The sequence below is a fragment of the Crassostrea angulata genome, chromosome 9 (genome assembly GCF_025612915.1).
Source record: "Crassostrea angulata isolate pt1a10 chromosome 9, ASM2561291v2, whole genome shotgun sequence".
NCBI classification, from domain to species: Eukaryota; Metazoa; Mollusca; class Bivalvia; order Ostreida; family Ostreidae; genus Magallana; species Magallana angulata.
The window spans coordinates 17,295,997-17,310,408 of NC_069119.1; the positions used below are offsets into that span (position 1 = coordinate 17,295,997).

General features: G+C 42.6%; 1 protein-coding gene across 1 annotated transcript in view; it reads left to right on the top strand.

Moving 5' to 3' along the window:
• LOC128163029 (mucin-16-like) overlaps window positions 1-14,412 on the top strand; it is a 112,855-nt gene that overhangs the window by 7,228 nt on the left and 91,215 nt on the right. Inside the window, exons 18-54 of the mRNA XM_052826485.1 lie at window positions 60-313; window positions 418-559; window positions 789-1,118; window positions 1,231-1,484; window positions 1,589-1,730; window positions 1,960-2,289; window positions 2,402-2,655; window positions 2,760-2,901; window positions 3,125-3,454; window positions 3,567-3,820; window positions 3,925-4,066; window positions 4,290-4,619; window positions 4,732-4,985; window positions 5,090-5,231; window positions 5,461-5,790; window positions 5,903-6,156; window positions 6,261-6,402; window positions 6,626-6,955; window positions 7,068-7,321; window positions 7,426-7,567; window positions 7,797-8,126; window positions 8,239-8,492; window positions 8,597-8,738; window positions 8,962-9,291; window positions 9,404-9,657; window positions 9,762-9,903; window positions 10,127-10,456; window positions 10,569-10,822; window positions 10,927-11,068; window positions 11,292-11,621; window positions 11,734-11,987; window positions 12,092-12,233; window positions 12,457-12,786; window positions 12,899-13,152; window positions 13,257-13,398; window positions 13,622-13,951; window positions 14,064-14,317. Coding sequence (XP_052682445.1) covers window positions 60-313; window positions 418-559; window positions 789-1,118; window positions 1,231-1,484; window positions 1,589-1,730; window positions 1,960-2,289; window positions 2,402-2,655; window positions 2,760-2,901; window positions 3,125-3,454; window positions 3,567-3,820; window positions 3,925-4,066; window positions 4,290-4,619; window positions 4,732-4,985; window positions 5,090-5,231; window positions 5,461-5,790; window positions 5,903-6,156; window positions 6,261-6,402; window positions 6,626-6,955; window positions 7,068-7,321; window positions 7,426-7,567; window positions 7,797-8,126; window positions 8,239-8,492; window positions 8,597-8,738; window positions 8,962-9,291; window positions 9,404-9,657; window positions 9,762-9,903; window positions 10,127-10,456; window positions 10,569-10,822; window positions 10,927-11,068; window positions 11,292-11,621; window positions 11,734-11,987; window positions 12,092-12,233; window positions 12,457-12,786; window positions 12,899-13,152; window positions 13,257-13,398; window positions 13,622-13,951; window positions 14,064-14,317 — 8,966 coding nt within the window. The remainder of the gene's footprint in view (window positions 1-59; window positions 314-417; window positions 560-788; window positions 1,119-1,230; window positions 1,485-1,588; window positions 1,731-1,959; window positions 2,290-2,401; window positions 2,656-2,759; window positions 2,902-3,124; window positions 3,455-3,566; window positions 3,821-3,924; window positions 4,067-4,289; window positions 4,620-4,731; window positions 4,986-5,089; window positions 5,232-5,460; window positions 5,791-5,902; window positions 6,157-6,260; window positions 6,403-6,625; window positions 6,956-7,067; window positions 7,322-7,425; window positions 7,568-7,796; window positions 8,127-8,238; window positions 8,493-8,596; window positions 8,739-8,961; window positions 9,292-9,403; window positions 9,658-9,761; window positions 9,904-10,126; window positions 10,457-10,568; window positions 10,823-10,926; window positions 11,069-11,291; window positions 11,622-11,733; window positions 11,988-12,091; window positions 12,234-12,456; window positions 12,787-12,898; window positions 13,153-13,256; window positions 13,399-13,621; window positions 13,952-14,063; window positions 14,318-14,412) is intronic.

Below are 14,412 nucleotides of genomic sequence, written 5' to 3' on the forward strand. Positions count from 1 at the left end.
AGATACGTCTTTTCATCGTGAAGCGAAGCATGATATATATTTGAATGTGTTTGTTACAGCTTGTGTTGACGAGATGCTGACAGCTGGTCCAAATGTGTTGTCGCCAAGCAGTGACGATATCCCTGTCGGAAATATCCCCAATATTTTCACTCCTGTTGGCGCCAGTACGGTCACCAGTAATCCTTCCCCGACTGTTGAATTCACTCTGAACAGTGACCAACCACCACAGGTCACCACTGTGAGAGCGACCGTTTTGAATGCGGAGAAGGTGGAAGTAACCTTAGAGCAACCTAACGGAGACAAGACAACAAAGGTATTCATTTCGTTTCTTGAATATGTTTGAGGATAGTCATAGAGGAATTGAATAATATTGAAAATAGCAGAGAAGATACAAACCAGGTGCTCTTTTTTATACAGACACCAGTTATTTTACCCGATGGCACTGTAGAAGTGAACTTTAAAGGAGAAACCGGAAGCAAAATCATCATTACAATAACCAAGAAAGACCCAACCGCACCCTCAACTGTTTCTGGAGTTGAAGTCAAAGCATGTACAGAAGGTAAATGAAAGTCGACAATCAGACTAGTTTTGAGATGTACACTTGACCTTTGTTTTCAGAAATGAACATTGAATGAAAATATATGAGGAACAGACGGCGAAAGAAAGCTTATTCCTTTCGTGTTTTCTTGTTCTTATCTTGAGATTTGAAATTGCAAGTTATTGATTGGTTCAGACAAAGAACACTATTAAACGTATAAAGAGTTTTATATACCAAATAAATGTTTTAGTTACAACAACACTTCCAACAACGACAATAGCCAGTACCCCTAGTGTTTCTTCACCAATACCGTCTGTAACGCCAGGAACGCCAACACCAAGTGGACCGACACCATCAGTGACGCCAACACCAAGTGGACCTACTCCATCTGGAACACCTACACCAAGTGGACCTACTCCATCGGTTACCCCTACTCCAAGTGGACCTACTCCATCTGTTACACCGACACCCAGTGGACCAACACCAAGTGGACCTACCCCATCTGTAACACCAACGCCTAGTGGACCTACACCGTCCGTAACACCCACACCAAGTGGTCTAACCACTACAACAGTTACAAGTAGGTCCAGTGCTTCACTAGGCTTTGCTTGATCCTAACATTGAAGGGTTATTAGATACGTCTTTTCATCGTGAAGCGAAGCATGATATATATTTGAATGTGTTTGTTACAGCTTGTGTTGACGAGATGCTGACAGCTGGTCCAAATGTGTTGTCGCCAAGCAGTGACGATATCCCTGTCGGAAATATCCCCAATATTTTCACTCCTGTTGGCGCCAGTACGGTCACCAGTAATCCTTCCCCGACTGTTGAATTCACTCTGAACAGTGACCAACCACCACAGGTCACCACTGTGAGAGCGACCGTTTTGAATGCGGAGAAGGTGGAAGTAACCTTAGAGCAACCTAACGGAGACAAGACAACAAAGGTATTCATTTCGTTTCTTGAATATGTTTGAGGATAGTCATAGAGGAATTGAATAATATTGAAAATAGCAGAGAAGATACAAACCAGGTGCTCTTTTTTATACAGACACCAGTTATTTCACCCGATGGCACTGTAGAAGTGAACTTTAAAGGAGAAACCGGAAGCAAAATCATCATTACAATAACCAAGAAAGACCCAACCGCACCCTCAACTGTTTCTGGAGTTGAAGTCAAAGCATGTACAGAAGGTAAATAAAAGTCGACAACCAGACTAGTTTTGAGATGTACACTTGACCTTTGTTTTCAGAAATGAATATTGAATTAAAATATATGAGGAACAGACGGCGAAAGAAAGCTTATTCCTTTCGTGTTTTCTTGTTCTTATCTTGAGATTTGAAATTGCAAGTTATTGATTGGTTCAGACAAAGAACACTATTAAACGTATAAAGAGTTTTATATACCAAATAAATGTTTTAGTTACAACAACACTTCCAACAACGACAATAGCCAGTACCCCTAGTGTTTCTTCACCAATACCGTCTGTAACGCCAGGAACGCCAACACCAAGTGGACCGACACCATCAGTGACGCCAACACCAAGTGGACCTACTCCATCTGGAACACCTACACCAAGTGGACCTACTCCATCGGTTACCCCTACTCCAAGTGGACCTACTCCATCTGTTACACCGACACCCAGTGGACCAACACCAAGTGGACCTACCCCATCTGTAACACCAACGCCTAGTGGACCTACACCGTCCGTAACACCCACACCAAGTGGTCTAACCACTACAACAGTTACAAGTAGGTCCAGTGCTTCACTAGGCTTTGCTTGATCCTAATATTGAAAGGTTATTAGATACGTTTTTTCATCGTGAAGCGAAGCATGATATACATTTGAATGTGTTTGTTACAGCTTGTGTTGACGAGATGCTGACAGCTGGTCCAAATGTGTTGTCGCCAAGCAGTGACGATATCCCTGTCGGAAATATCCCCAATATTTTCACTCCTGTTGGCGCCAGTACGGTCACCAGTAATCCTTCCCCGACTGTTGAATTCACTCTGAACAGTGACCAACCACCACAGGTCACCACTGTGAAAGCGACCGTTTTGAATGCGGAGAAGGTGGAAGTAACCTTAGAGCAACCTAACGGAGACAAGACAACAAAGGTATTCATTTCGTTTCTTGAATATGTTTGAGGATAGTCATAGAGGAATTGAATAATATTGAAAATAGCAGAGAAGATACAAACCAGGTGCTCTTTTTTATACAGACACCAGTTATTTCACCCGATGGCACTGTAGAAGTGAACTTTAAAGGAGAAACCGGAAGCAAAATCATCATTACAATAACCAAGAAAGACCCAACCGCACCCTCAACTGTTTCTGGAGTTGAAGTCAAAGCATGTACAGAAGGTAAATAAAAGTCGACAACCAGACTAGTTTTGAGATGTACACTTGACCTTTGTTTTCAGAAATGAATATTGAATAAAAATATATGAGGAACAGACGGCGAAAGAAAGCTTATTCCTTTCGTGTTTTCTTGTTCTTATCTTGAGATTTGAAATTGCAAGTTATTGATTGGTTCAGACAAAGAACAAGCGTATAAAGAGTTTTATATACCAAATAAATGTTTTAGTTACAACAACACTTCCAACAACGACAATAGCCAGTACCCCTAGTGTTTCTTCACCAATACCGTCTGTAACGCCAGGAACGCCAACACCAAGTGGACCGACACCATCAGTGACGCCAACACCAAGTGGACCTACTCCATCTGGAACACCTACACCAAGTGGACCTACTCCATCGGTTACCCCTACTCCAAGTGGACCTACTCCATCTGTTACACCGACACCCAGTGGACCAACACCAAGTGGACCTACCCCATCTGTAACACCAACGCCTAGTGGACCTACACCGTCCGTAACACCCACACCAAGTGGTCTAACCACTACAACAGTTACAAGTAGGTCCAGTGCTTCACTAGGCTTTGCTTGATCCTAATATTGAAAGGTTATTAGATACGTTTTTTCATCGTGAAGCGAAGCATGATATACATTTGAATGTGTTTGTTACAGCTTGTGTTGACGAGATGCTGACAGCTGGTCCAAATGTGTTGTCGCCAAGCAGTGACGATATCCCTGTCGGAAATATCCCCAATATTTTCACTCCTGTTGGCGCCAGTACGGTCACCAGTAATCCTTCCCCGACTGTTGAATTCACTCTGAACAGTGACCAACCACCACAGGTCACCACTGTGAAAGCGACCGTTTTGAATGCGGAGAAGGTGGAAGTAACCTTAGAGCAACCTAACGGAGACAAGACAACAAAGGTATTCATTTCGTTTCTTGAATATGTTTGAGGATAGTCATAGAGGAATTGAATAATATTGAAAATAGCAGAGAAGATACAAACCAGGTGCTCTTTTTTATACAGACACCAGTTATTTCACCCGATGGCACTGTAGAAGTGAACTTTAAAGGAGAAACCGGAAGCAAAATCATCATTACAATAACCAAGAAAGACCCAACCGCACCCTCAACTGTTTCTGGAGTTGAAGTCAAAGCATGTACAGAAGGTAAATAAAAGTCGACAACCAGACTAGTTTTGAGATGTACACTTGACCTTTGTTTTCAGAAATGAATATTGAATAAAAATATATGAGGAACAGACGGCGAAAGAAAGCTTATTCCTTTCGTGTTTTCTTGTTCTTATCTTGAGATTTGAAATTGCAAGTTATTGATTGGTTCAGACAAAGAACAAGCGTATAAAGAGTTTTATATACCAAATAAATGTTTTAGTTACAACAACACTTCCAACAACGACAATAGCCAGTACCCCTAGTGTTTCTTCACCAATACCGTCTGTAACGCCAGGAACGCCAACACCAAGTGGACCGACACCATCAGTGACGCCAACACCAAGTGGACCTACTCCATCTGGAACACCTACACCAAGTGGACCTACTCCATCGGTTACCCCTACTCCAAGTGGACCTACTCCATCTGTTACACCGACACCCAGTGGACCAACACCAAGTGGACCTACCCCATCTGTAACACCAACGCCTAGTGGACCTACACCGTCCGTAACACCCACACCAAGTGGTCTAACCACTACAACAGTTACAAGTAGGTCCAGTGCTTCACTAGGCTTTGCTTGATCCTAACATTGAAGGGTTATTAGATACGTCTTTTCATCGTGAAGCGAAGCATGATATATATTTGAATGTGTTTGTTACAGCTTGTGTTGACGAGATGCTGACAGCTGGTCCAAATGTGTTGTCGCCAAGCAGTGACGATATCCCTGTCGGAAATATCCCCAATATTTTCACTCCTGTTGGCGCCAGTACGGTCACCAGTAATCCTTCCCCGACTGTTGAATTCACTCTGAACAGTGACCAACCACCACAGGTCACCACTGTGAGAGCGACCGTTTTGAATGCGGAGAAGGTGGAAGTAACCTTAGAGCAACCTAACGGAGACAAGACAACAAAGGTATTCATTTCGTTTCTTGAATATGTTTGAGGATAGTCATAGAGGAATTGAATAATATTGAAAATAGCAGAGAAGATACAAACCAGGTGCTCTTTTTTATACAGACACCAGTTATTTCACCCGATGGCACTGTAGAAGTGAACTTTAAAGGAGAAACCGGAAGCAAAATCATCATTACAATAACCAAGAAAGACCCAACCGCACCCTCAACTGTTTCTGGAGTTGAAGTCAAAGCATGTACAGAAGGTAAATAAAAGTCGACAACCAGACTAGTTTTGAGATGTACACTTGACCTTTGTTTTCAGAAATGAATATTGAATAAAAATATATGAGGAACAGACGGCGAAAGAAAGCTTATTCCTTTCGTGTTTTCTTGTTCTTATCTTGAGATTTGAAATTGCAAGTTATTGATTGGTTCAGACAAAGAACACTATTAAACGTATAAAGAGTTTTATATACCAAATAAATGTTTTAGTTACAACAACACTTCCAACAACGACAATAGCCAGTACCCCTAGTGTTTCTTCACCAATACCGTCTGTAACGCCAGGAACGCCAACACCAAGTGGACCGACACCATCAGTGACGCCAACACCAAGTGGACCTACTCCATCTGGAACACCTACACCAAGTGGACCTACTCCATCGGTTACCCCTACTCCAAGTGGACCTACTCCATCTGTTACACCGACACCCAGTGGACCAACACCAAGTGGACCTACCCCATCTGTAACACCAACGCCTAGTGGACCTACACCGTCCGTAACACCCACACCAAGTGGTCTAACCACTACAACAGTTACAAGTAGGTCCAGTGCTTCACTAGGCTTTGCTTGATCCTAATATTGAAAGGTTATTAGATACGTTTTTTCATCGTGAAGCGAAGCATGATATACATTTGAATGTGTTTGTTACAGCTTGTGTTGACGAGATGCTGACAGCTGGTCCAAATGTGTTGTCGCCAAGCAGTGACGATATCCCTGTCGGAAATATCCCCAATATTTTCACTCCTGTTGGCGCCAGTACGGTCACCAGTAATCCTTCCCCGACTGTTGAATTCACTCTGAACAGTGACCAACCACCACAGGTCACCACTGTGAAAGCGACCGTTTTGAATGCGGAGAAGGTGGAAGTAACCTTAGAGCAACCTAACGGAGACAAGACAACAAAGGTATTCATTTCGTTTCTTGAATATGTTTGAGGATAGTCATAGAGGAATTGAATAATATTGAAAATAGCAGAGAAGATACAAACCAGGTGCTCTTTTTTATACAGACACCAGTTATTTCACCCGATGGCACTGTAGAAGTGAACTTTAAAGGAGAAACCGGAAGCAAAATCATCATTACAATAACCAAGAAAGACCCAACCGCACCCTCAACTGTTTCTGGAGTTGAAGTCAAAGCATGTACAGAAGGTAAATAAAAGTCGACAACCAGACTAGTTTTGAGATGTACACTTGACCTTTGTTTTCAGAAATGAATATTGAATAAAAATATATGAGGAACAGACGGCGAAAGAAAGCTTATTCCTTTCGTGTTTTCTTGTTCTTATCTTGAGATTTGAAATTGCAAGTTATTGATTGGTTCAGACAAAGAACAAGCGTATAAAGAGTTTTATATACCAAATAAATGTTTTAGTTACAACAACACTTCCAACAACGACAATAGCCAGTACCCCTAGTGTTTCTTCACCAATACCGTCTGAAACGCCAGGAACGCCAACACCAAGTGGACCGACACCATCAGTGACGCCAACACCAAGTGGACCTACTCCATCTGGAACACCTACACCAAGTGGACCTACTCCATCGGTTACCCCTACTCCAAGTGGACCTACTCCATCTGTTACACCGACACCCAGTGGACCAACACCAAGTGGACCTACCCCATCTGTAACACCAACGCCTAGTGGACCTACACCGTCCGTAACACCCACACCAAGTGGTCTAACCACTACAACAGTTACAAGTAGGTCCAGTGCTTCACTAGGCTTTGCTTGATCCTAACATTGAAGGGTTATTAGATACGTCTTTTCATCGTGAAGCGAAGCATGATATATATTTGAATGTGTTTGTTACAGCTTGTGTTGACGAGATGCTGACAGCTGGTCCAAATGTGTTGTCGCCAAGCAGTGACGATATCCCTGTCGGAAATATCCCCAATATTTTCACTCCTGTTGGCGCCAGTACGGTCACCGGTAATCCTTCCCCGACTGTTGAATTCACTCTGAACAGTGACCAACCACCACAGGTCACCACTGTGAGAGCGACCGTTTTGAATGCGGAGAAGGTGGAAGTAACCTTAGAGCAACCTAACGGAGACAAGACAACAAAGGTATTCATTTCGTTTCTTGAATATGTTTGAGGATAGTCATAGAGGAATTGAATAATATTGAAAATAGCAGAGAAGATACAAACCAGGTGCTCTTTTTTATACAGACACCAGTTATTTCACCCGATGGCACTGTAGAAGTGAACTTTAAAGGAGAAACCGGAAGCAAAATCATCATTACAATAACCAAGAAAGACCCAACCGCACCCTCAACTGTTTCTGGAGTTGAAGTCAAAGCATGTACAGAAGGTAAATAAAAGTCGACAACCAGACTAGTTTTGAGATGTACACTTGACTTTTGTTTTCAGAAATGAATATTGAATAAAAATATATGAGGAACAGACGGCGAAAGAAAGCTTATTCCTTTCGTGTTTTCTTGTTCTTATCTTGAGATTTGAAATTGCAAGTTATTGATTGGTTCAGACAAAGAACACTATTAAACGTATAAAGAGTTTTATATACCAAATAAATGTTTTAGTTACAACAACACTTCCAACAACGACAATAGCCAGTACCCCTAGTGTTTCTTCACCAATACCGTCTGTAACGCCAGGAACGCCAACACCAAGTGGACCGACACCATCAGTGACGCCAACACCAAGTGGACCTACTCCATCTGGAACACCTACACCAAGTGGACCTACTCCATCGGTTACCCCTACTCCAAGTGGACCTACTCCATCTGTTACACCGACACCCAGTGGACCAACACCAAGTGGACCTACCCCATCTGTAACACCAACGCCTAGTGGACCTACACCGTCCGTAACACCCACACCAAGTGGTCTAACCACTACAACAGTTACAAGTAGGTCCAGTGCTTCACTAGGCTTTGCTTGATCCTAATATTGAAAGGTTATTAGATACGTTTTTTCATCGTGAAGCGAAGCATGATATACATTTGAATGTGTTTGTTACAGCTTGTGTTGACGAGATGCTGACAGCTGGTCCAAATGTGTTGTCGCCAAGCAGTGACGATATCCCTGTCGGAAATATCCCCAATATTTTCACTCCTGTTGGCGCCAGTACGGTCACCAGTAATCCTTCCCCGACTGTTGAATTCACTCTGAACAGTGACCAACCACCACAGGTCACCACTGTGAAAGCGACCGTTTTGAATGCGGAGAAGGTGGAAGTAACCTTAGAGCAACCTAACGGAGACAAGACAACAAAGGTATTCATTTCGTTTCTTGAATATGTTTGAGGATAGTCATAGAGGAATTGAATAATATTGAAAATAGCAGAGAAGATACAAACCAGGTGCTCTTTTTTATACAGACACCAGTTATTTCACCCGATGGCACTGTAGAAGTGAACTTTAAAGGAGAAACCGGAAGCAAAATCATCATTACAATAACCAAGAAAGACCCAACCGCACCCTCAACTGTTTCTGGAGTTGAAGTCAAAGCATGTACAGAAGGTAAATAAAAGTCGACAACCAGACTAGTTTTGAGATGTACACTTGACCTTTGTTTTCAGAAATGAATATTGAATTAAAATATATGAGGAACAGACGGCGAAAGAAAGCTTATTCCTTTCGTGTTTTCTTGTTCTTATCTTGAGATTTGAAATTGCAAGTTATTGATTGGTTCAGACAAAGAACAAGCGTATAAAGAGTTTTATATACCAAATAAATGTTTTAGTTACAACAACACTTCCAACAACGACAATAGCCAGTACCCCTAGTGTTTCTTCACCAATACCGTCTGTAACGCCAGGAACGCCAACACCAAGTGGACCGACACCATCAGTGACGCCAACACCAAGTGGACCTACTCCATCTGGAACACCTACACCAAGTGGACCTACTCCATCTGTTACCCCTACTCCAAGTGGACCTACTCCATCTGTTACACCGACACCCAGTGGACCAACACCAAGTGGACCTACCCCATCTGTAACACCAACGCCTAGTGGACCTACACCGTCCGTAACACCCACACCAAGTGGTTTAACCACAACAACAGTTACAAGTAGGTCCAGTGCTTCATTAAGCTTTGCTTGATTCTAACACTGAAGGGTTATTAGATATGTCTTTTCATCGTGAAGCGAAGCATGATATACATTTGAATGTGTTTGTTACAGCTTGTGTTGACGAGATGCTGACAGCTGGTCCAAATGTGTTGTCGCCAAGCAGTGACGATATCCCTGTCGGAAATATCCCCAATATTTTCACTCCTGTTGGCGCCAGTACGGTCACCAGTAATCCTTCCCCGACTGTTGAATTCACTCTGAACAGTGACCAACCACCACAGGTCACCACTGTGAAAGCGACCGTTTTGAATGCGGAGAAGGTGGAAGTAACCTTAGAGCAACCTAACGGAGACAAGACAACAAAGGTATTCATTTCGTTTCTTGAATATGTTTGAGGATAGTCATAGAGGAATTGAATAATATTGAAAATAGCAGAGAAGATACAAACCAGGTGCTCTTTTTTATACAGACACCAGTTATTTCACCCGATGGCACTGTAGAAGTGAACTTTAAAGGAGAAACCGGAAGCAAAATCATCATTACAATAACCAAGAAAGACCCAACCGCACCCTCAACTGTTTCTGGAGTTGAAGTCAAAGCATGTACAGAAGGTAAATAAAAGTCGACAACCAGACTAGTTTTGAGATGTACACTTGACCTTTGTTTTCAGAAATGAATATTGAATTAAAATATATGAGGAACAGACGGCGAAAGAAAGCTTATTCCTTTCGTGTTTTCTTGTTCTTATCTTGAGATTTGAAATTGCAAGTTATTGATTGGTTCAGACAAAGAACAAGCGTATAAAGAGTTTTATATACCAAATAAATGTTTTAGTTACAACAACACTTCCAACAACGACAATAGCCAGTACCCCTAGTGTTTCTTCACCAATACCGTCTGTAACGCCAGGAACGCCAACACCAAGTGGACCGACACCATCAGTGACGCCAACACCAAGTGGACCTACTCCATCTGGAACACCTACACCAAGTGGACCTACTCCATCTGTTACCCCTACTCCAAGTGGACCTACTCCATCTGTTACACCGACACCCAGTGGACCAACACCAAGTGGACCTACCCCATCTGTAACACCAACGCCTAGTGGACCTACACCGTCCGTAACACCCACACCAAGTGGTTTAACCACAACAACAGTTACAAGTAGGTCCAGTGCTTCATTAAGCTTTGCTTGATTCTAACACTGAAGGGTTATTAGATATGTCTTTTCATCGTGAAGCGAAGCATGATATACATTTGAATGTGTTTGTTACAGCTTGTGTTGACGAGATGCTGACAGCTGGTCCAAATGTGTTGTCGCCAAGCAGTGACGATATCCCTGTCGGAAATATCCCCAATATTTTCACTCCTGTTGGCGCCAGTACGGTCACCAGTAATCCTTCCCCGACTGTTGAATTCACTCTGAACAGTGACCAACCACCACAGGTCACCACTGTGAAAGCGACCGTTTTGAATGCGGAGAAGGTGGAAGTAACCTTAGAGCAACCTAACGGAGACAAGACAACAAAGGTATTCATTTCGTTTCTTGAATATGTTTGAGGATAGTCATAGAGGAATTGAATAATATTGAAAATAGCAGAGAAGATACAAACCAGGTGCTCTTTTTTATACAGACACCAGTTATTTCACCCGATGGCACTGTAGAAGTGAACTTTAAAGGAGAAACCGGAAGCAAAATCATCATTACAATAACCAAGAAAGACCCAACCGCACCCTCAACTGTTTCTGGAGTTGAAGTCAAAGCATGTACAGAAGGTAAATAAAAATCGACAACCAGACTAGTTTTGAGATGTACACTTGACCTTTGTTTTCAGAAATGAATATTGAATTAAAATATATGAGGAACAGACGGCGAAAGAAAGCTTATTCCTTTCGTGTTTTCTTGTTCTTATCTTGAGATTTGAAATTGCAAGTTATTGATTGGTTCAGACAAAGAACAAGCGTATAAAGAGTTTTATATACCAAATAAATGTTTTAGTTACAACAACACTTCCAACAACGACAATAGCCAGTACCCCTAGTGTTTCTTCACCAATACCGTCTGTAACGCCAGGAACGCCAACACCAAGTGGACCGACACCATCAGTGACGCCAACACCAAGTGGACCTACTCCATCTGGAACACCTACACCAAGTGGACCTACTCCATCGGTTACCCCTACTCCAAGTGGACCTACTCCATCTGTTACACCGACACCCAGTGGACCAACACCAAGTGGACCTACCCCATCTGTAACACCAACGCCTAGTGGACCTACACCGTCCGTAACACCCACACCAAGTGGTCTAACCACTACAACAGTTACAAGTAGGTCCAGTGCTTCACTAGGCTTTGCTTGATCCTAATATTGAAGGGTTATTAGATACGTCTTTTCATCGTGAAGCGAAGCATGATATATATTTGAATGTGTTTGTTACAGCTTGTGTTGACGAGATGCTGACAGCTGGTCCAAATGTGTTGTCGCCAAGCAGTGACGATATCCCTGTCGGAAATATCCCCAATATTTTCACTCCTGTTGGCGCCAGTACGGTCACCAGTAATCCTTCCCCGACTGTTGAATTCACTCTGAACAGTGACCAACCACCACAGGTCACCACTGTGAAAGCGACCGTTTTGAATGCGGAGAAGGTGGAAGTAACCTTAGAGCAACCTAACGGAGACAAGACAACAAAGGTATTCATTTCGTTTCTTGAATATGTTTGAGGATAGTCATAGAGGAATTGAATAATATTGAAAATAGCAGAGAAGATACAAACCAGGTGCTCTTTTTTATACAGACACCAGTTATTTCACCCGTTGGCACTGTAGAAGTGGACTTTAAAGGAGAAACCGGAAGCAAAATCATCATTACAATAACCAAGAAAGACCCAACCGCACCCTCAACTGTTTCTGGAGTTGAAGTCAAAGCATGTACAGAAGGTAAATAAAAGTCGACAACCAGACTAGTTTTGAGATGTACACTTGACCTTTGTTTTCAGAAATGAATATTGAATAAAAATATATGAGGAACAGACGGCGAAAGAAAGCTTATTCCTTTCGTGTTTTCTTGTTCTTATCTTGAGATTTGAAATTGCAAGTTATTGATTGGTTCAGACAAAGAACAAGCGTATAAAGAGTTTTATATACCAAATAAATGTTTTAGTTACAACAACACTTCCAACAACGACAATAGCCAGTACCCCTAGTGTTTCTTCACCAATACCGTCTGTAACGCCAGGAACGCCAACACCAAGTGGACCGACACCATCAGTGACGCCAACACCAAGTGGACCTACTCCATCTGGAACACCTACACCAAGTGGACCTACTCCATCGGTTACCCCTACTCCAAGTGGACCTACTCCATCTGTTACACCGACACCCAGTGGACCAACACCAAGTGGACCTACCCCATCTGTAACACCAACGCCTAGTGGACCTACACCGTCCGTAACACCCACCCCAAGTGGTCTAACCACTACAACAGTTACAAGTAGGTCCAGTGCTTCATTAAGCTTTGCTTGATTCTAACACTGAAGGGTTATTAGATATGTCTTTTCATCGTGAAGCGAAGCATGATATACATTTGAATGTGTTTGTTACAGCTTGTGTTGACGAGATGCTGACAGCTGGTCCAAATGTGTTGTCGCCAAGCAGTGACGATATCCCTGTCGGAAATATCCCCAATATTTTCACTCCTGTTGGCGCCAGTACGGTCACCAGTAATCCTTCCCCGACTGTTGAATTCACTCTGAACAGTGACCAACCACCACAGGTCACCACTGTGAAAGCGACCGTTTTGAATGCGGAGAAGGTGGAAGTAACCTTAGAGCAACCTAACGGAGACAAGACAACAAAGGTATTCATTTCGTTTCTTGAATATGTTTGAGGATAGTCATAGAGGAATTGAATAATATTGAAAATAGCAGAGAAGATACAAACCAGGTGCTCTTTTTTATACAGACACCAGTTATTTCACCCGATGGCACTGTAGAAGTGAACTTTAAAGGAGAAACCGGAAGCAAAATCATCATTACAATAACCAAGAAAGACCCAACCGCACCCTCAACTGTTTCTGGAGTTGAAGTCAAAGCATGTACAGAAGGTAAATAAAAGTCGACAACCAGACTAGTTTTGAGATGTACACTTGACCTTTGTTTTCAGAAATGAATATTGAATTAAAATATATGAGGAACAGACGGCGAAAGAAAGCTTATTCCTTTCGTGTTTTCTTGTTCTTATCTTGAGATTTGAATTTGCAAGTTATTGATTGGTTCAGACAAAGAACAAGCGTATAAAGAGTTTTATATACCAAATAAATGTTTTAGTTACAACAACACTTCCAACAACGACAATAGCCAGTACCCCTAGTGTTTCTTCACCAATACCGTCTGTAACGCCAGGAACGCCAACACCAAGTGGACCGACACCATCAGTGACGCCAACACCAAGTGGACCTACTCCATCTGGAACACCTACACCAAGTGGACCTACTCCATCGGTTACCCCTACTCCAAGTGGACCTACTCCATCTGTTACACCGACACCCAGTGGACCAACACCAAGTGGACCTACCCCATCTGTAACACCAACGCCTAGTGGACCTACACCGTCCGTAACACCCACACCAAGTGGTCTAACCACTACAACAGTTACAAGTAGGTCCAGTGCTTCACTAGGCTTTGCTTGATCCTAATATTGAAGGGTTATTAGATACGTCTTTTCATCGTGAAGCGAAGCATGATATATATTTGAATGTGTTTGTTACAGCTTGTGTTGACGAGATGCTGACAGCTGGTCCAAATGTGTTGTCGCCAAGCAGTGACGATATCCCTGTCGGAAATATCCCCAATATTTTCACTCCTGTTGGCGCCAGTACGGTCACCAGTAATCCTTCCCCGACTGTTGAATTCACTCTGAACAGTGACCAACCACCACAGGTCACCACTGTGAAAGCGACCGTTTTGAATGCGGAGAAGGTGGAAGTAACCTTAGAGCAACCTAACGGAGACAAGACAACAAAGGTATTCATTTCGTTTCTTGAATATGTTTGAGGATAGTCATAGAGGAATTGAATAATATTGAAAATAGCAGAGAAGATACAAACCAGGTGCTCTTT